Here is a 20,700-nt window from a genome sequence, read left to right on the forward strand (position 1 = left end):
TAACGCAAACCTTTAAATATCTCGCAACAACAAAAAAATGGACTTGCCCCATTTTCAAAATAAACGGCTCAATTCTCCGAGAGGGTCCAAATTTGAACTATTTTTTATTGCAAAAGTCTCCCCCCCCTATAGTCTATATAACGTATGTACCAAGTTTTATCAAAATCCAATAGGCATGTCGGAATGTAGAGGGTTTTGAATAGGGTCCTTTTTATTATAACCACCCTGTACAATGTCCACTTTCTACATTATGTATCTTAATAAAATACTTTTAGTTATTAAGGAGAATTCAATATATCACTTTAATAACTAATGCTATATATATAATATTATATTTGTAATATAAACCATGAAGAATTTTTTCATCTTTATATTTGTATTGTTTTACTATAAATTTCAGACGATTTTACTGATGCACTATTAGAGGATATCTACTCAGCTACTGATGATCAGTTTGGCTTACAGGTATACAAAGTAATAATTTTTTATTCTTTATTTGGATTGACAAAGAAATATTCAATTCTTCTTTTGTTTAGCTTGAAGCATCGGCATTTTCTGAAATTCTGATTGCCGCTTTAAAACAGATAGTGCCTTCTGAGACTTCTGGAAAATCAGACACTGACAAATTTTCTTCTGCTATTGTATTTAGTAAGTATGTCTTTGTTTTTAAATAGTTAATTGGATTTAGGAATGTTATTAATATATATTGTCGGTTTTTCAACTCGGATATAATAGCAGTGCTATTAAAGAGATTTCTGAAAAGGTCATTGTAGTATTATTAAGCCAAAATATTTGCATTAACAATGAGAGCTAATTTTTTTTTTTTTAAATTTTAACATCAATAAAAGTTTACTCACTAATCATGAATGCAAACCAAGAGTGATTTTTAAAAATATAGTCCAGTGTATATTTATTTTTCTGTCTGAGAAGCTATTTCAATGATATATTTATAACATAGAAAATAAAGAAAGCTTTTTAAAAAGACACAGCAAGAATTTTCTTCAGGCTAGGATTAAAATTCAATGAAGAATATTCTGATTGTTTTGCTGTAATCAGCTGATTACAGCAAAAAATCAGAATATTCTTCATTGAAGCATTGTAGCACTGATAGAGATATGAATATCTTCTGCACAGTGAGGGCAAATGGTGTTTATGACACCATGGTTATCATCAATGATATTTAAAACATAAATGGTATGCATTATATATTATTATTTATAAATCTCTATTTGGCAGTAGGACATGATTAGGGATTGCAATACCGGTATACCGAATACCAGTTTTTGAGTCATTTGTACAATTTTGTAATAATGGTATTCACAAGATTAAATACCGTTTTTCGGTATTTGCTAGAAATTTTTAAAATTGTCTCCACTATAGGTTCAGGGACCACCAACATACTAAAATAGTATACGTTTTTGTTTTTATGTTTCTCTAACGGACGAGATTAATTAGCTAATGAATGGCTTAATTAATTGCTTAAATCTAAATTAGCGAAACATGGATTATCCCTGAACGAAGATATTGTATTCATAACGATTGATGGAGCAACAGTTATGAAAAAAGTTGGAAAGTTGATTGGTGCAAATCAGCAATTGTGCTATGCTCATGGAATTCAATTAGGAGTAATAGATGTATTATACCAAAAAATAAAGAACAGAAGAATCCAAATACTGTGGATATAGAAACTTCGGATTCCAACTTTGAAGAGAGTAAGAGTGAGAGTGATATTGACAATGAAGATGATGATAATGTAATTCTTGAAGAAGATATTGCTAATGAGGATGAAATATTAACCCATCAAGAATTGCTTCCTATAATTTAAAAAGTTCGAAAAATTAAGATTTTTAAACGTTCCTTAATAAAGAATGACATATTACTAAAATATATACTAACTGAAAATAAAACAGAATATATATTAATATTAGATCCTAAAACACGTTGGAACAGTTTACTCCTAATGATGGAATGGTTTTTGAAACTGAGAAATCCAATTAAACCAATAATCGACTTAAACCTATAAATTAATTTTTCAGATAGTGAATTCGACTTAATATCCAGAACTGCATCAACTCTACTTCCAATAAAATGACTATTGAGACGTTATGTCGAAGAGATTCTAATTTATGAACAGCTAATGCAACAATAAATTTCATGTTGCAGTCACTGAAAGAACAGCACACATAACTGTCTGAAGAATTATATATTACATTGAAAAATCGCACAGAAGAAAGGCATACCGAAATAGAAAATGTCTTATGGTATTTACATAACTATAATGATTTTAAAAATGAAAAAGAAGAAAAGAAAAGAACCAATTCAAATCTGATTAAGTTTATAGTAAATTTTCTTAAAATTTTTTACCCACAAACGTATCTACATTCAGAAGAATTCGATTCAGTTTTCGAACATTATGATGACACTAATATCGATAGTGAAAAGGAATTTTCTCTTGAACAAAAATTAGAATTAGAGATAAATAAGAAATTTTCAACGAACCAAAATACAATACAGAAAACAGCTATATCCAGAACCATCCGACGAGAAATTGATTTATTTGAAGATGAGGGATTTAGAGGTAAATAATTGGAATAAATATATCGCGCATTGCTAACGGTACCACCAACTAGCGTAGATGCCGAAAGAGCGTTTTCGACAGCTGGTAATTTTTGCACAAAATTACTTTTCAGGTTTAATAACAGTGCAATTGATACGTTATGTTTTTTAAGATCACTTTTCAAAAATTTGTAATAGTACCACAGACTGAATAGTGATATTTATACTTTTTTGTGATTTAAATAAATAAGATGTTCCTTTACTTTTTTGTGACTTTTTATATAATGTTATAATTTATAAGATACAAATTATTTTTTGTGATATTTACACTCTGCAATAAAACTGGCAAATAAAACAAAGAAACAGCTGTGTTTTCTTTCTTTTCCTAAAATTTCTAATACCGGTATTAAAACGGCATCCCGGTATTAAGATCTAAAAAATACCGAATACCGGTATTGAACTTTTGGTCCGGTATTGCAATCCCTAAACATGTCCTAAGTGCATTAACGTTTCGTCTCTCTTGCACTCCTGAGACTTGTAGTAAAATCTATCTGTATTTCCTTTGCTCTTTTATCACTGATGGAAAGGTATTTATCTTTTCTATATATATAATTCTGCTACTAACACTCAATTGTTTTGATCTTCAGGGGAAAACAATTCAAATGATTCCTGCAATTTGAGTGGCAGTTTTCTGGAGAGATAACAGATTTTTGCATACAAATTATTATGGCAACTAACAAATGGCTTTTATTTTTTTTTAATTTCACTTTCACATGGAATTGGGAGATTTGCAAGTTTATTTTTTTGTAAAATAACCTCTGAAAAAACTGCTGCTGCTTTTAAAAATATTTGCTTTAGTTTTTTTTACTTGCTTCTCTGTTGATCATTGATTTGAGAAATGAAGTAACAGTAATTTAATGTTTGGTTTTATACATATATTTTAGCTCCACCAGATGAACCAGAAATTACTATTTTGGAGAAGGCTGAATATTTTGTTGTAGGTGGATTGTATCATTTTGATCTTTTTCAACTTCCTTATCAAACAGTGAAATCGGGCTGCTGGATATTTACCAATTGTGAGTCTTAAAGTTTTATTTCTTCACTTACTATATGAAAATTGCTCCGATTCGAATAAATTCAAAGAGGATTGATTAGCATTCATATATGGATGATTAGGATGTTTTTCCAAGCAAAAATCAGTAACAAAGTGTACAGACTCTTTTACTTTACTGTATTGCTTAATGTTTAATTTTACATAAATACTTAATTAAATAAATAATAAGTTTTCATCTAATTATACCTTTTTGTATCATTATATGTGTGTGTGTCTGTGTGTTAAGTGTATAATGGACTTATTAATGAATTTGAAATTGTTATTTCTTATTAAAGACATAACAATCTTCATAAAAGAAAGCAGTTTGAAAATAAAGCTTTTGAATAAGTATTTTTCCTGTGTACTTTGAACAAAATTCTTTGAAAATAATGTCTTTTTGCATAACATGATGTCATTTCAGTTACATCAGAAATATTTGTTTTTACAGGGGAGGAAAAAGAATTAATGCGTTTACCGTATCGAACAAGTATAATTCCCATTCGACATCCTAAACCAGATATGTCTCCTGCAGTGGCAGCAGAGTTTGCTGATTCAGAAATTAAAAGATTTGATAAAGAAATGTGTAGTGCTATTTCAGTATCTTTCAAGTAATTTATTCCAGTACTTTTACTTTGTTAGCACATTTGGCTTAATAACAATTGAAAGATAAGATTTGACTAATAAATTTATACTCTGTTTATTTAAATTAGTATTTAACTATAAAGTCTTTATAGTTTATTTTAGTTTATTTTTTAATAGAACTTTATTGAGTCTGCATACTGAAGAAAATAATTTAGTTAAATTGTTTTATAAATGTTAAAAAGGGTTAAAAATTTTTTACTTTTAAACTAAGCAGAAACATTTATTTTATTAGATACAAATGCCATTCATCAATATTACAGTACCATGATCTATAATTTTGAAAGGACAAATAAAATCTCCAAATCCTCTAATCTGTAATGCTTTTATGTGATGTTTTTTTAGCTATCTGAAACATTTTCTTATTTTCATAATTTGAAATATGTAATAGAAATTTAATATCACTGAGTAAATTCCTCAGCCGTGCTTTTTTTTTTATCTCTTCTTGTAAATTTTAAAAAAAGGTGGTATTTTTAAGTCATAAGAAATCTATGTAGCTTTTGTGGAATGACTCTATTCTGTAGTTATTTATTATATTAATAAATTCTGTTTGTAGATTACCTGAAAATGTAATCTTTCTTGAACAACCAGTGCCAGCTTTTTGGGTTACTATCAAAAAAGGATTTACAACTATAGGATTTTTCGAAACTAAATATGATGAAGGTAATTTTTGATTCTGAAGAATCTTTCTTTTCACGATAATATTTCTCATTTGAAAGCATGAGCTAACCACAATTTTGCAGATCATTTTTCTGCAATATAAACTGGGCTTCAGATTTCCAGTTTATCATATAAAATTAAAAAACCTTCAATACAATGAGCAACAAACTGTATATAATGCAATGATTAATTTTAAATAGACGCAACTTTCAGACTTTTTTACTTTTATTGCAAACGGAAGCAGCTATTTTTCGAAATCTGTATTTTGGATAGCTTTTATTGCATTTATGTGTGAGATGTTTAGTTTGTGTAAGTTTTTAAGTTGGAAAAATGGTGATGTTATAAATACTTCTCAAAATTTTATATCTCAAATTTTTATCTCTCTCATTTTATTTGTTGATTTACAATTGCAAAAATTTAATTTAATTAAAAATTTTTTTATTTCTGATGTATTTATTGTTCTGTTATGAAATATTTTTCTTGAGAACCTGCATACCTTCATGTAGTCATGAATCAATCTAAGATCAAAACAAATCAACGTTTGTTTTTCGACATTTTAAATAGCTTTTTATAATATAAGTAGATAATATTATAGTAATTATTTTCTTAAAACACAATGAATCTCATTTGTAAGTATTAGTTTAAAATTAAAATGAAATATTCTGAAATTATAAATTACTTCGTTGCAATATAAGAGCGGCAAAATGGAACCCTTGAAGATGTCATTTGTCATCCCATTTTTTTAAAAATATCCTTTTTAAAAAGAGAAATTTAAAGGGAAAATATTTTATTTTCACAGAGCTTGGGCCCTTTTTTTATACTGTTGTTCACGGAATATTGTTCCAAATTATGTTAGCACATATTTAACAGTTTGCGTTCTTCTTATTTAATGACCTTAGAAACTAGCTACTATATCTTTCATATTATACATTTATCATGCGCCTTTAGTTATCGAAATTCGCTAGACTACCGTGCTTATCAAATTTGTAATAAGGCTTATGACTTTGTGGTGAATAGCATATAATCCAGTTAACAACTACGCTGCACAGGCAATTGCGTTTGCATAATGGTTTAGTTACTGGACTGCGAACCACAAGGTCCCAGGTTCTATCCTCGCGCATTCACATACCGCTAAAACTTCACTAAATCAATCAATCCACTTTATGGAATCAAGTAGCTGCATATGATTCAGAGAGAAAGTAATTGTTTGCATCTACATGAATATTTATCTATTTTCCTACTTTTCAGATACTGGTCATATTTTTTTTAAAACGAATCAATTTGGGGTCATTGGATTTCTTCAAAGAAAATATAATAACATGCCCTATCAGGTGGGAAAGTCGATCTGCTTCAAGCACCATGCATTGCATGTTTGGCACTGTAATGACCATATTATTTGATGCTTTTACAAATCTGTTATTTTGAAACACTCTAAAAATAATTGTTGTTGGATGTTTCATATCAAGTTCTCTTTTACATTTCAGCTTTCAAAGGTTATTTTTCAATCTTATTTAGACATCTTTATAAACCTTTACCTTCATTTCATTAATACTAAGCAATTTTTGTTCATTGATGCATGAGAAAATCTTTCACTAAACTTAGATAGATAGTTTACACTTGACCTTTCATTTAATTTCTTCTCAAATAATTTACAAATTACACTATATCTTAGTGTTTCAAATATTTTTTTAGTACTTGTATAATGCAAATTTTATCCAGAACTTTTCAGCATATAAAATTATTAAAATAGCATGTTTATGGTAATATTCCTTTATGAGCTCTTTCTTAAGATTAGATTGATATAACATATTAGACTCAATAATGCACTGCTCTAAGATTTTTGCAGTAATTGCCTGTCTATTTCACTATGATAATGAATTCAAGAGGTATATATTTTACAACTCATCTACCATTGTCATAGATGTATCTTGGAAAATAATTTTATTGGATATATTGAAACTGAAAGATTCCTCATTAAAGAAATAGGCGGGGGGAGATGGGCAGAGTTCATAATAATTTAAAAATCTGACACTGCCATATTTAATTCTCCTCAGAAATGATTTTTCAAATCTCACATAAACAATTTCAAGTTCAAAACACAATTTAAATATGAAAGATCCAGTTGATGAATAGTAATACTTTAGTTCTACGTTTGAAATATGGCGGAGATATTTTTAATATAATGATCAGAAAATCAAAGGATGTAATATTTCAGATTGTCTGAATTATTATTAATAAATTATTAATTATTAATAATTATTAAAAATTAACTATTAAGGTAAATCGAATTTATTGGAAAATAATCATATAATAAGAAATCTATTGCACGGATTATTTGTGTCAGATAAAATAATTGTTAGAAGAAATGGAATGTTTTTCTTTGAAGCACAGATCAGTTTTTCCAAAATGGAATAAATAAAGGCTTAAGTATAATTTAAACAATAGTGCAAAATGCACAAGTGATCATTTTTTTAGAGCGACTGTTAGACATAATTAAATAAATTTTTAAAAAAATAGGATTTGTATCAGGAAATAAGAGAAAATTTTGGAATAAAGTACTGTGAGCTAATATTACATAGAAAATTAATTAAGATTTAAATTAGATTTAAACATACCATTACATGTACATATATCCTCTCGTATTTCAGTCTTGGGAATTAATCAAAGGAAAGCAACAGAACACAGCATTACTCATAATCACTGGCATGCAAGCTGCCATAAAGATAGAAATTAGCGAAGAAGGTTGCTGCATTCAGCAGATTGAACGAGATGGGAAATCTCTGTTTTCAAATTCTTATTCCGTATGGATGAGCCCTGACGCATTAATAAAAGTGAGTGGATTTGAACATTGTAAAAGGAGTCAGATATTTTATATTTTACATTGCACTGTGTTCATTCCATGATGCTCTCTTTAGAAATTGCTGCTCATGGGTATCAACGTCGCAATAGAGAAAGACATCAACAAATTTATTGAGGTTTCTTCGAAGGTAAGCTTTATGAAAAATTTAGAAATAAATAATACATATAATTATGGTATGTTTGTGTATGTATCGCGTTTCAGATAATTACTATCGATTCTTTGTATATTAAATTAAAATACCTGATTAAAAAAATTGTCATGAAAAATGATTGTCATGTAAAAAATACGTATTACGAATGTTTATATATATATATATATATATATATATATATATATATATATATATATATATATATATACGCATACACACATACACACAGGGTGTCTCAAAAACCTTGACCGCGGCTTTTATTCCTTAAATATTGATCATAGACATATACTGTAAATTACAAAGTTGCGTAAAAAAAGATGTAAAACGTTATGAAATCTATTAAAATTTTTAGGGAATTAAATTTAAAAAAAATACAAAATTTAAATTTTTATACAGACCTTGTACAAAAAAATTCCCCAGATATTAAAATGTGCCCTATCCTCTAATAAGGTCGTGTACAAAATTTCAGAATTTTATCATGAAAACTCTGAAAGATATGTTAAAACAAAGTTGGTGAAGGGTCAATCGCAAATTAAAATGCAAATGTTTACAGCTTTAGTGCAGATGACGCGATCCAGGAATGCATCATAAGGAAATAAAATATGCTTCATATCTTTAGTTTTAAATACAAATTTTGAAATATGAGCTTCCTGAAAAATACTTTAAAATTTTATATCATGAATTACAGAATATAACTTAAAAATAGCACAGTCAATGAACTTGTAAAAAAACTTAGAAATATTTGCATATGCAAATATATGCCTCTGATTGGTGCGTCCCATAATCTCAACAGACGTGTCATTATATTATGTTATTATATTATTATAACTCGCACATCAGTATTTCACAGTTCTGCTACAATTTGAGAGTTCAATTAGCCAGTACAAACCGTATGTCTCAATACAGCAATGAAGAACTTTGAAATCCTAATGCTTTACAGTTTATGCAATAGCAATGCTAGCGAAACTGCACGAGAATTTCCCCATTTCCCGACATCCTTTGGGAGATTTATTTTTCGATTAGTGCAACGAATGCGTGAAAGAACAAGCGTATATCCTGTAGGTGGACCAGGTAGGCCCATACTTCACTTAACTGATGAAGAAATTGATACTGTGGCTTACTTTTGCAGTCATCCACATAGTTAGTGTTCGTACTGCTGATTCAGAAATGAACCTATCATGCGCAGCCTTGTGGAGAATACTGAGACGGAATGGCATCCTTTTAGCATTCAAGGTGTGCAGGGACATGAGCCAACAGATTATCAACGTCGTCTAGATTTTTGTAATTGGGCTCTTAATCAGGAAGATACTAATCCATCTTTTATGCAAAACCTAATTTGGACAGACGAATGCTGTTTTAAACAAGATGGATGCATAAATCCTCAAAATGGGCATTTTTGGTCAGATGCAAATCCATTCGTGGTACGTGCTGTTCATCATCAGAGGCAAATTTCTGTGAATGCATGGTGTGGTATTTTCAAAAACCGCTTGCTGGGACCTATACTGTATGATGGTACACTGACGGGAGATAGATATGTTAATGAGATTCTGAATGTGATTATTCCAGATTTTATGAAGGAACTTCGTCTAACAGTACTTCCACATGCTTGGTTCCAACATGATGGATCTCCAGCTCACCATACTACAGTTGTAAAACACTAGTTAAATCACGAGTTTCCAGATAAGTGGATTGGCTTGCATGGTCCAGTCGAATTTCCCCCTAGATCACCTAATTTAACGCCTATGATTTTTTTTTTTTTTTTTTTTTTTTTTTGTGGAGTCGTTTACGTGCAGCGGTTTATTTGTCACCTCCCTTAAATAAAGCAGAATTGCAACAACGCATTTTAGAGGGTTGTTGTGACATCACCAAACAAGAACTTGGTAGAGTGTACTAGTGTCATCAGACGAATGAGCTCAGTATTGGCATGGGCGGAAAACATTTTGAACAAGTTATGTAATCTTTCCTTTAAGTTATTATTTCTGCAAATTTTTAATACTTTCGAACCAATAAATAGCAAAATTATTATTTATTTATTCAATCATTACTTTCTTTGTTAATTTGTGTACGATCCCTAAAGCACGAACATACGACATGATTTTTCCTCTTTGCGAATTCATATCCAGGCATCGAAAAATGGTTTAAGTCAGCATTTATGTAGTTTCATATCTTTGAGACTTTTTGTGATGAAATGCAGAAATTTTGTACATAACCTTATTAGTCCATTTTATTCATGTTTTTTTTTGTGTGTGTGTGTTTATGTTCGGAGGCCGTATAAAAATTTAAATTTTGTATTTTTTAAAGTTTAATCCCCTAAAAAATTTAATCGATTTCATAACATTTTGCACCTTTTTTTACGAAACTTTGTAATTTACAGTATATGTCTATATGTCTGTGATCAATATTTAACGAATAAAATGTATATATTACTTTATATATATATATATATATATATATATATATATATATATATATATATATATATATATATATATATATATATATATATATATATATATATATATATATATATTATTACTTTAAACTTTAATGCATTGTTAATTTTTAGGGCATTTAAAAAAATGAAATTAAACACTTAAAGATTTGTGTATAGTGGTCTTGCTAATTTAAGAAATCTAAACTTAAATTGAATTTAAAGCTAAAATCTTGCTCCAAGTTACGAAAGGGAATCCTAGGACTGAAGATAAGAATAATATTGACTTACTATCAAATGCTGATTGGTTTTCCTTGTAACCAGTTTTCGGGCCATTCTATTGTACTAAGGTCTGTCGAAGCCATTTTTATATACTTATTTATCTGATTTCGATACCTTTTAAGTACACTGTAGTTGCCATTTCTGCTGTTGTTCCGGTACTTGGTAATGTCCTGATGTGAACAATTGAGACACCTTCAGACTGATGGCAAATAGTTGTCCCGATAGGACAACTATTTGCCATTATCTTGTGACCTTCCTGAGGTAGGACGGGCTTCCACTTCACCGTTATAAATAGCCTTGTATGAACACTGCTTGAGTGTGTCTGCTTCTATGGGTCGAAATTTGAAGAAATATGACTTTAGCCAGGGATAAGTCGCCTTCCTAAGAAAAACTTCCTGCATTAGGAGGGTCCACGTTTCGGTTGCATTTGGAGGAACAGCAGCGCGTAGTTAAAGCGGTACCCAGAACAAATACTAAAGCAGTAGTCCCCTACTTAAAAAAAAAAAAAAAAAAAAAAAAAAAATGCAATTTGCATAATCCCTCCGATTCTGTGAACCTTTATGCCAAGGAAATTGAAATTGCGATAGAATTACACACAAAACACTTTTAATCAACATGATTTATGTCTTTGATGACTAGCAGGTTTTCTTCATAATTGATGATATTCATTTCATAATATCAACGAACTTTAAATATTGCTATTGAACTCATTTAATTTTTAGCAGACCAAAATATTCATTGCAACAAAGAAATGAATAAGAAAAAAAAATCTTATTGTTTGAATTAAATTTTGATGTCTAAACCAAATAAAAATGTTCATAATATAGGAAGTTTCTGAAATAAGTTCTTACATTTTGTTAAAACAACATTAGGTACAATGTTTCTACAAAATATGAAATTTGATAATCATTATTTTTCGTTTTAGTCAAGTATGAATTCAATTTAAACTGTCATCATTCACATTGATTCGTTTAGTCTTATTGATTGTCCTCCTATGAACTGTTTTTGGGATAGGGGCAAAGGGTTGTCCCGACGTGATAACTATTTGCCATTGTCACGTCATCTTCCACAGGTAGGCCTTCTTTGCCCTACAGTAGTTGGCCTAAGGTGAACATTATTTTATGAACCAAATCAGGATTTGCTTGTTAGCTGTTACAAGTATACGCCATTTTTTACGTTCAAATTTTACTTCGATGTATAAAAATTTTATTCAACATACAAAATATTTTTTTTTCTATTGAAATACTTAAAATAGTTCTGATACGTAGAGATTTTTGTTATATAGGCTTTTGAAGAAAAAGCACATATTTGAACTGCTTATGATCTAAGGAGGAAGGAAACATCATATGACACACTACTCAATTGTTAAAAAGTTGTGCTCATTTTTTGCTTGATGTTTATTGTAGTCGTAGCTATGTACCTGGTAGTAACGTAAGTGGTGTTAAGATCTTTATTTTTTCTATTATTAACGAAAGAACGACCTGGAACACAGAATTTTGTGTCTTTTGAAGGGGGTCGTCTCTAAAGTCTAAAATTCAGTCAAATTGTTTCAGTCATCGCAATGAAGTGTAGTTGAAATCTAACATTTTGTTAGAAAATCCCATGTGTTACTGAAAATACTCCGAGAATTTCCAAAATATCGCTAATATTTTTAGAAATCTTGAAAAACACAACATTAATTCGTTTAATAAGTGATTTCATAGAAGAGCATCATCTATTTAAAGTCATATACTTGACTGCTTATGTGTTTATGTTACGTTATATATTTTTTGTATATGCTTATAGTTTTAAATATATCGTTTTTAAGTAGTTTTTTAGCCTGTTTTCGACCGATTTTTTTAAACGATTCGTTTTATTTTCTTAGTGTTTGATGCATTTAAAATTAAACATTGTTAATGAATCGATCTGGTCATGATGAATCTGAGAAAATTTTGTTGACAAATTCTTGAGATATTACATAAATTAAGAAAGATATTCTTTAGTGCCCATAAAGTTTAAACGCTCAGTGACTCTATTATCAGTAATCATATTATTAAAAAAATGCTTTGTTTCAGTAAAAAATATTATTATATTAATTGCAGATTCATCCTTTCCACTTTAATTTAAAGCATAAATTCTACAGGAGCTAACAGAAAATGAGAGAGATACATATTACGTTATGACTGAAGGCCTTTATAATATTATGAGTGAATTAATTATATGACTATCAAAATTTGAAGTTATAAAATATTTTGTTGAAGAATCTATTAAAGTAGGAATTGTATAAAATATTTAATTATTAAAATTTTAACGAACATTAAGATTGGCGAACCGGCTGGTCGCCAAAGGCGGCTAGTAACAAATAAAGGAAAGAATTGTTTTAGCATAAAAAATTATTATTATTTTGTAAAAAAAAAAAAATGAATCACCAAATATTAAGAACAGAAATCTTCCATTTATTCACCATAATTTAATGTCCAGTAAATAAAAATGGCCCCAACGTAAGTATTTTATTGTGAATCAGTATCTTTCCCCGACAACATTACGAGTTATCCGCAGTTTTTACATCTTCTAAGTCTGCGTAAAATTCGAGTTCATTTTATTGTTAGACGTGAATATCTCCTGCTTTCATCTTTTCTCCCGCCCCTGTTTTGACTGCATAAACGCATCGTTTCGCAAGCGCGAAAGTGCGGAAGGTTTCTGAAAAATAGTAAATTGTTTTGCATGTCTGGTAATCCGTAAATCCTATGTTTATATCGCTTGGTTGGTCCTGCTCAGTTTCTAATGTGAACTCTCCCGTCCCACCTCTTCAATAAATACACTTAGCTTCTTCTGCATGAGAAGCGGAATTTAGTCGCTGCGAATTTACAATCAAATTTGACTCGGTAGCGCACTAAAATTTTCGTAGTCAACTTCATCCATATTATTCCCCATGTCACTTGTAATTATTTGTAATAATAATACAAGATATAAAAAAAAGGATTAAATATCTTATAAAAATGATTACTGGTTACTTCAGCACAATAACTGCAAAGCATAAAGAGCTAAATGAATAAAATGTGGTGCACAAGTCTAATTTCTAAAATTTATTTTTTCAAATTTTAGCCAAATCCATCAAAGGTTTGATCACTTATCGGTCTGTGTTTCCCCATGCATGTAAATGAGATAAATAAAAGGTGAATGAAATTTACTGCATAGTTTTAGCATCTCAAGTACAGATTCTTTTTCAAGTTTTGAAGCAAGTATTTCAACAGCTTGTCCGTCAGTCGGCGGTTTGCAGTTTCACGTGATTCAAAAATGCAATAAATAAAATCATCTTTTCACCGCGATTGTCAAATTTTGGTTTCATTCGATCGAAGAAAGGCGTCCGACTCTCTTTATCCCATTTGCGGGAAATGTGACGTTTCAGCTCTTGTCCATCATTTTATGCTGATGGATAGAGGCGGCGGCAGAGATTTGCCGACGAGGGGGCAAGCGCAATTTCTCTTATTTGGCTTCAAAATAACATAATAATTAATTCTACATTAATTAATTGCATTGATTTTATTAATTTTGCATTTAATTAACAAAAAATTAAGTATTATTATTTTAAATTAATTATTATATATATATATTTATTCAGATACTGACCCTTGTTTTCACTCTAAAAATTTAAAAAGATAGTTGCAAAAAATGATCTCATTTTTTTTTCCAATGACCATCAAAAGATTGTCAATATTTGAATCTATTTTTATAAGACTCTTAAGATTTAATTTCGCTGAGATATAATTTATTTCATTCTAGATTTTGTATATAGATAGAAATACAAATTGTGCCAGAATGACATGTCACGATTAATGAACTAATGCATGCTTTTATCATTTTATATCAGAAGCAATATGAAATGATTATTGAAATTAAATTCAAGCAGTTTTATAAAAGAAACTTTTTTAGAAATCCAGAATAATAATAAAAAAAATATATTCGATGTTTTCGCAAAAATTTGATTTTTTTTGACGTAGTCCCCTACTTAAAATAATTTTTTAATAAGGAATGGAACAACGAGCAGGAATTTAGTTACATTTCGAATCCGTACGATGTATTTCGAATTAGTGTGTGTGTGCTCAACAAAAATTTTCTCTAATTCGGACACGAACAATTTAGAATGCGAAAAAGATACAATGATGCTGTTTCTTATGACGGTTGGAAAAAATGTTTTGCAAATATATGAATGAAACATTTTATATAAGAAATGAAAGAGGTTCTTGTGAAAAATTGACTACCTAAACATTAGATTCTTCATCTATTTATTCTTCAGTGTATATTTAGGCTTAACAAACCAATGCATTTTATTAGGAAACAATTATATCTTGAATAGAACGTCCCCATCTTCATTTTTAGTCATGCGTTCTTATGGTTAAGTACTTTTTCCCCCGAAGTTTTGCAAGTGAGCCCATAAGCCTCTCAAAAAGTTAGTTTTATCCTCTCAGTTACATGTGTTGATTTTTCTTAATCCCTTCATATTCAATGACAAGTCTGACTCACGCATAGAATTGCTAAATTTGTAATTTTAAATCAGCAATTAAAGGAAAGTATTAAGTAATTTAAAATGCACAAATCACTTGAAAATCCAACACCTCAAATACCTTTATATTATTCTAGGGATTGAAATAATAATAATTGTCCCAAAAACGATGTGCCATTTAATTAAGAAGTTAAGTAAATTCGTATATCAAGGGGTTAATATGTTATACTAGCCGCCTTTGGCGACCAGCCGGTTCGCCAATCTTAATGCAAGTTAAAATTTTAATAATTAAATATTTTATAGAACTCCCATTTTAATTACTTCTTCATTAAAATATTTTAAAACTTCAAATTTTAATAGTTATATAATTCATTCATAATATTATAAAGGCCTTCAGCCATAACGTAATATGTATCTCTTTAATTTTTTATTAGCTGCCGTAGAATTTATGCTTTAAATTAAAGTGGAAATGATTAAACTGCAATAAATATAATAATATTTTTTTTACTGAAACGAAGCATTTTTTTAAAAAATATGAGTACTGAAACCAGAGTCGCTAGTATTTAAACCTTATGGGCACTAAAGAATATTTTTCTTAATTTATATAATATCTCTAGAGGTTTTCAACAAAATTTTCTCAGATTCATCATGAACAGATCGATTAATTAACAATATTTAGTTTTAAATGCATCAAACACTAAAAAAATAAACAGAATCATTTGAAATAATCTGACGAAAACATATTAAGCCTTCAAAACCAAGCCCGTATCCGTTGTCAACAATCAGAACACAATGCGCATGCGTGAATTTTCAACGCCAATTATGGTAACGCAAATGCGTGAATTTTCTACGCCAGTTGGGGTAACGCTATGCAGATTAGAAACTTTTAATTTCCTTTATTCTGTTTTATTTTAATTCAAAAGTACTTCAGAATGAATCTGAAAGATCGATTAATTAACAATGTTTAATTTTAAATGCATCAAACCTTAAGAAAATAAACAGAATCTTTTGAAATAATCTGCCGAAAATTTCTTAAGCCTATCCTCTTTAGCGTGGGAAAAAAAAAACTGAAGTTTTACTTATTTGGCGGTGGGGAAATGAAAAGATTTTTTTGGGCTGGAAAGTTAGTTTTTAATTAATAATTAAAATTCTAATTAAAAATTCAAAAAAAGGGACCCCAGGTGCACATTCACGAACTAAGGTACGCATGTGCCAAATTTGGTAGCTGTAGGTCGAACGGTCTGGCCTGTAGAGCGCCAACACACACACACACACATTGAGCTTTATATAAGTATTGATATAAATATTCAATGAATGACTATTTTAATCATCTTTTTACCAAGACATACTTATCTAAACTCTATTAAAAATTTTGAAGAACCTGTAATTATATAGTCTTTGCCACAAAGACAAAGACAAAAAATTGGAAGAAAAATTAAAAGATACTCTCCCCAATTACATAGTTATAATACTGATTGCAAAATCTGAAGAATTTAGGTAGTAATTTATTTAACAAATTTAATGCTCAATTGAATAAATTTTTTTTAGTGTAGCTAAAAAGCTATCACACCACATATATTTATTTTTGTCGTCAATTGCGGTTGGTTGCATTTCTTTATGTAATAATTGCAGATTGATAAATTAGACTGCATTAAACAGATATTTTACTGTTAAATTCACTTAATTTACACTTAAGCAATTTACTTATTCGATGAATTTATACTGAATTCACATAATGTGGCTACAGTTAAGTAACTCTTCTTAACATGCATATGCACAAGAGTGTCGAAAGAAAAGAGTGCTTTATTAAATTTAATTTAACCATTAACTAGATTTTTGTCAGATAATTCTCATAGTGAAATAGATAAAAAAAATCACTAGTTCGTTGCCGAGGAAGTAAGAATTAGATGAAAAAGATGGCGATTTATTTTAGAACTTGAATTTGAGGGATGGGTTAGGAAAACCAACTCTATCGTCGTATTCATGTGTAATACAAAAACTTCAATTTCTCTTATAATTCCTTTATCAGGTAATCGGACTACTCGATGAAAACAATTTTTTTCCTCCATAACCTATGATAACATCTTAGCCGAAAGATAAAATTTAGTAGAAAGAAAAAGCGATAACTTATTCACTTGCCAGTTTATTGATTATTCTACTAAATATAGTACAGATTATAAATTGAATGAACGGATCAGATGACTGTAAATTTGCGGACAACATCGTCTACATCCCTTGCATCGAATTCTTCAACCCACGTCGTCGTCCAGAAGGCCCTGATAGAGGAACTTAATATGGGCTGGTTCTGGAGAGGAAGTTAAAAGCAGCCAATCGATCAGCTTGGCAGTAATTCGTTTCAGAATGTCTTATCGCGATCCAATGTTAGGCTCCTTTGGATTCCTTGCATTTTAAGAAGCATACTTAAGTCTAGACGTACAGCCCGAAGGGCGGAGACGTCTGATCACGAAGATGCTATTGGGCTGAGAAAGATCATCTGCTATCGTCAAGAAAGCGTATGTTGTCGTCAGCGGAGTTCTGAAGCCACCCAAATTGGGCCACACCGTTGTTGTGGTATTGTTCGCATCTCCTGAGCCGGCTGTTGTTTGTAGTAAGACTGTTTGTGTGTCAGCATTTTAAAGAGGAAAGCAATGTATGAATTTGCAATTCCGTTTTCCAGCGCATGGGGAAGGTAGTTTAATGTCAACTCTATTAGATGCTGAATGAATACCGAATGAATGAATCTGGCCTTTGAGACAAACCTGGTAATTATTTGATGATGAATGTGGCAAGAAAACGGATAACTCTACATTCTCCCAAATTTTCGACAGTTAGGATGCGAATGATGTCGATCCTTCTAGATGTTTACATGCTCTGCTAGGAAGCCATAAAAAGCCATAGACCTAAGAAAACTCATCCGAGCGAAGTGCCAGTTAATTTAATTTCATTGTCAATTAATGTGATCTCAAGCGATTCGAGAGACGAGTTGTGGGTCGTGTGTCGAGTTTTATAATCGAATATTGAGACAATATTGCGTCGTGTGCTAATTAGTCAGTCAATGTTGTGTCGAGCATTGCTTAGTAAGTGTGTTCAAGCGAGTAAACGGTGAAGATGAGCAGAAGTTTAGGAGGACGTGAATAATTGTATGAAGTTTCTCTTCCAGCGGAGATCTATCTGTGCTGCTACGGTTCTTTTCTACTGATTTGTTATTTGTTTATTGTCAGTACTGTTCTTATGTATGCTTGGCTGTGTTTTCTGTCTGTGAATTTATGTTTTCGTGTAGAATAAATGTCTTTATTTATTCTTGAACCTATTGGAATGTTTCATCATACACCTATTATACCGAATCCGTTGATTTTATGGACTTTCTGTTATTTTCAAACGTTTCAAACGTATTTTCTGGCGTTTTCAAATCGATGTTAAAAGAGGCATTTGGAGAAACACAGCATTATGTAAAGAAGACAGAAGACGAGCTCAAGTATAGAGCTCAAATATCTGGCGAAAGCACGCAGTCTTACATCCAAAGCGTGCTGGGGTTATGCCATCAAGTCAAACCAAATATGTCCGAAGAAGAGAAAGCGTCTCATCTCATGAAAGGAGTCGCCGAAGATGTCTACCAGGCACTACTGACGAAAGAAATAACCTGTACCGAGGACTTTATAAACGCAGTCTTAAGCGGTAGCACGCAGTCTTACATCCAAAGCGTGCTGGGGTTATGCCATCAAGTCAAACCAGATATGTCCGAAGAAGAGAAAGTGTCTCATCTCATGAAAGGAGTCCCCGAAGATGTCTAAATCGAAGAAATGCAGCAAAAGAGGACCCGTGCTAGGAAATTTTAAAGACTCCCAAATGTCGTACCAATTGCTGCAATTGACCAACAACAGGATCTGGTGTCACTGGTACGTCAAATAGTGCGTGAGGAGGTCCAGCTCCTCATATCTCCAGTAGTCGATCCCGAACTCCAAGACAAAGGCATTGAAGCCATTGTTCGAGAGGAAGTGGAAAATGCGTTGGCTCCTTTGTCACAGACAACACCAGAGTGGACAAAGGTCAAACCAAGACGTCGCACTTCCTATGCTGACGTTGCCAGACGACCTGCGCCCGTAGCACAGCAGCCACAGAGGAAGACAGATATCTGGCGCACCCCTGACAGAAGACCCGTCTGTTTCCATTGTGGCCGCCCTGGCCATGTAGTTCGATGCTGCCGAGATCGCAAAGCTATTTTTGAGGCATAACGGGCTAATAGGAGAGATTTCGGCCGTCCACCGTCGAATGAGGGACGCTATGCTGACGAGTACAGCCGACCAGTAGTCCGAGGTTTGTCGCTCAGCCCATCACGAGGACGCTCGCCGACACGCCGCTATAGATCTCCGTCGCCATATAGAAGATCCAGTCAATCTCCTAGCCGGAGAAATGAGGAAAACTAAGCGGTGTGACCTTCCTTGGGGGTGAGGTCGCTAGTGACAAAAATCCTCCGATGCCGCAATAATATGCCGCAAAGATGACCGAAAACAACATAGAAGTAGTCGTCGACAATGAGCCAGTACCTGCCCTTGTGGACTCTGGAGCCTCATTTTCTGTTATCTCAGAGAAGTATCCTCGCCTACTGAAGAAAGTTATGTTTCCAACAACTAACAATGTTCTTTTAAAAGTCGCCGGTGGAAATTACGTGAGACCAGTGGGAAAATGTACGCTTCGTCTCGAAATCAATGGTCGACCTCAAGCTTTTAAATTTATTGTTTTTCCGCAATGCAGTCACGATGTCATCCTTGGTTAGGACTTTTTGGGCGCTTCTCAAGCCGTTATAGATTGTGGCCGTTCGGAGCTCTTGTTTCAAGACGTCATTCGAGAATCCCAAACTCAGGACTCCAGCCGTTTATTCACGTTGAAAGACTATACAGTACATGCTCGTTCTATCATCAAGATCACCGTCTTAGGCCGCAAAAACCTTCCAGCTATCGACGTAATAGTAGAAGGAAATGGGATGCTCCTCTTGAACAAGGAAGTTGCTATTCCGTCTACTATAGTTACGCTCCTTAATGGTAAAGCCGAACTATGGGTTGCCAACGGACAAGGAGAACCTCAGATCATTCCTAAAGGCATGTGCATCGGGTATGCCCAACCTTTACACGAAGACTGCGTAAATGCCATAGATGAGGGATCGCCTTATTCAACGACCCCTTCAAAGGCAAAGTTGGGTGTCATCGATTATACAACGATGATAGCTCCGGATTTGAGAATCGACCAAAAAGAAAGAATGTTTCATCTACTCCAGAGGTTTTCAGAAATTTTCGATCAAGAAAGGACGTTCAAGAACGGAAACCAACTCAATGTTAAACACGGAGTAAACTCAGGCGACCACTTACCTATCAGTCAGTCATCAGTCTTACAGAGTTTCCCCATCCGAACGCTGCATTATTAGTGAGGAGGTAATCAAAATGTTAGAGAAAAACATCACTCAACCATCAGAAAGTCCATGGTCATCTCCAATCGTCTTAGTCAGGAAAAAAGATGGAAGCTTGCGTTTTTGCGTTGATTATCGCCGACT

The 20,700-nt window shown here is 31.8% G+C and overlaps 1 protein-coding gene across 3 annotated transcripts in view; it reads left to right on the forward strand.

Annotated features, from left to right (window-relative positions):
• Window positions 1-20,700, forward strand: part of LOC129980490 (dynein axonemal intermediate chain 7-like) — a 73,933-nt gene that overhangs the window by 36,602 nt on the left and 16,631 nt on the right. For all 3 annotated transcript variants that reach the window (XM_056090808.1, XM_056090809.1, XM_056090810.1), the window contains exons 9-16: window positions 401-465; window positions 537-648; window positions 3,501-3,632; window positions 4,098-4,257; window positions 4,845-4,951; window positions 6,197-6,279; window positions 7,597-7,779; window positions 7,864-7,935. In XM_056090808.1, coding sequence (XP_055946783.1) covers window positions 401-465; window positions 537-648; window positions 3,501-3,632; window positions 4,098-4,257; window positions 4,845-4,951; window positions 6,197-6,279; window positions 7,597-7,779; window positions 7,864-7,935 — 914 coding nt within the window. The remainder of the gene's footprint in view (window positions 1-400; window positions 466-536; window positions 649-3,500; window positions 3,633-4,097; window positions 4,258-4,844; window positions 4,952-6,196; window positions 6,280-7,596; window positions 7,780-7,863; window positions 7,936-20,700) is intronic.

The sequence above is a fragment of the Argiope bruennichi genome, chromosome 8, assembly GCF_947563725.1.
Source record: "Argiope bruennichi chromosome 8, qqArgBrue1.1, whole genome shotgun sequence".
In the NCBI taxonomy this organism is placed as follows: Eukaryota; Metazoa; Arthropoda; class Arachnida; order Araneae; family Araneidae; genus Argiope; species Argiope bruennichi.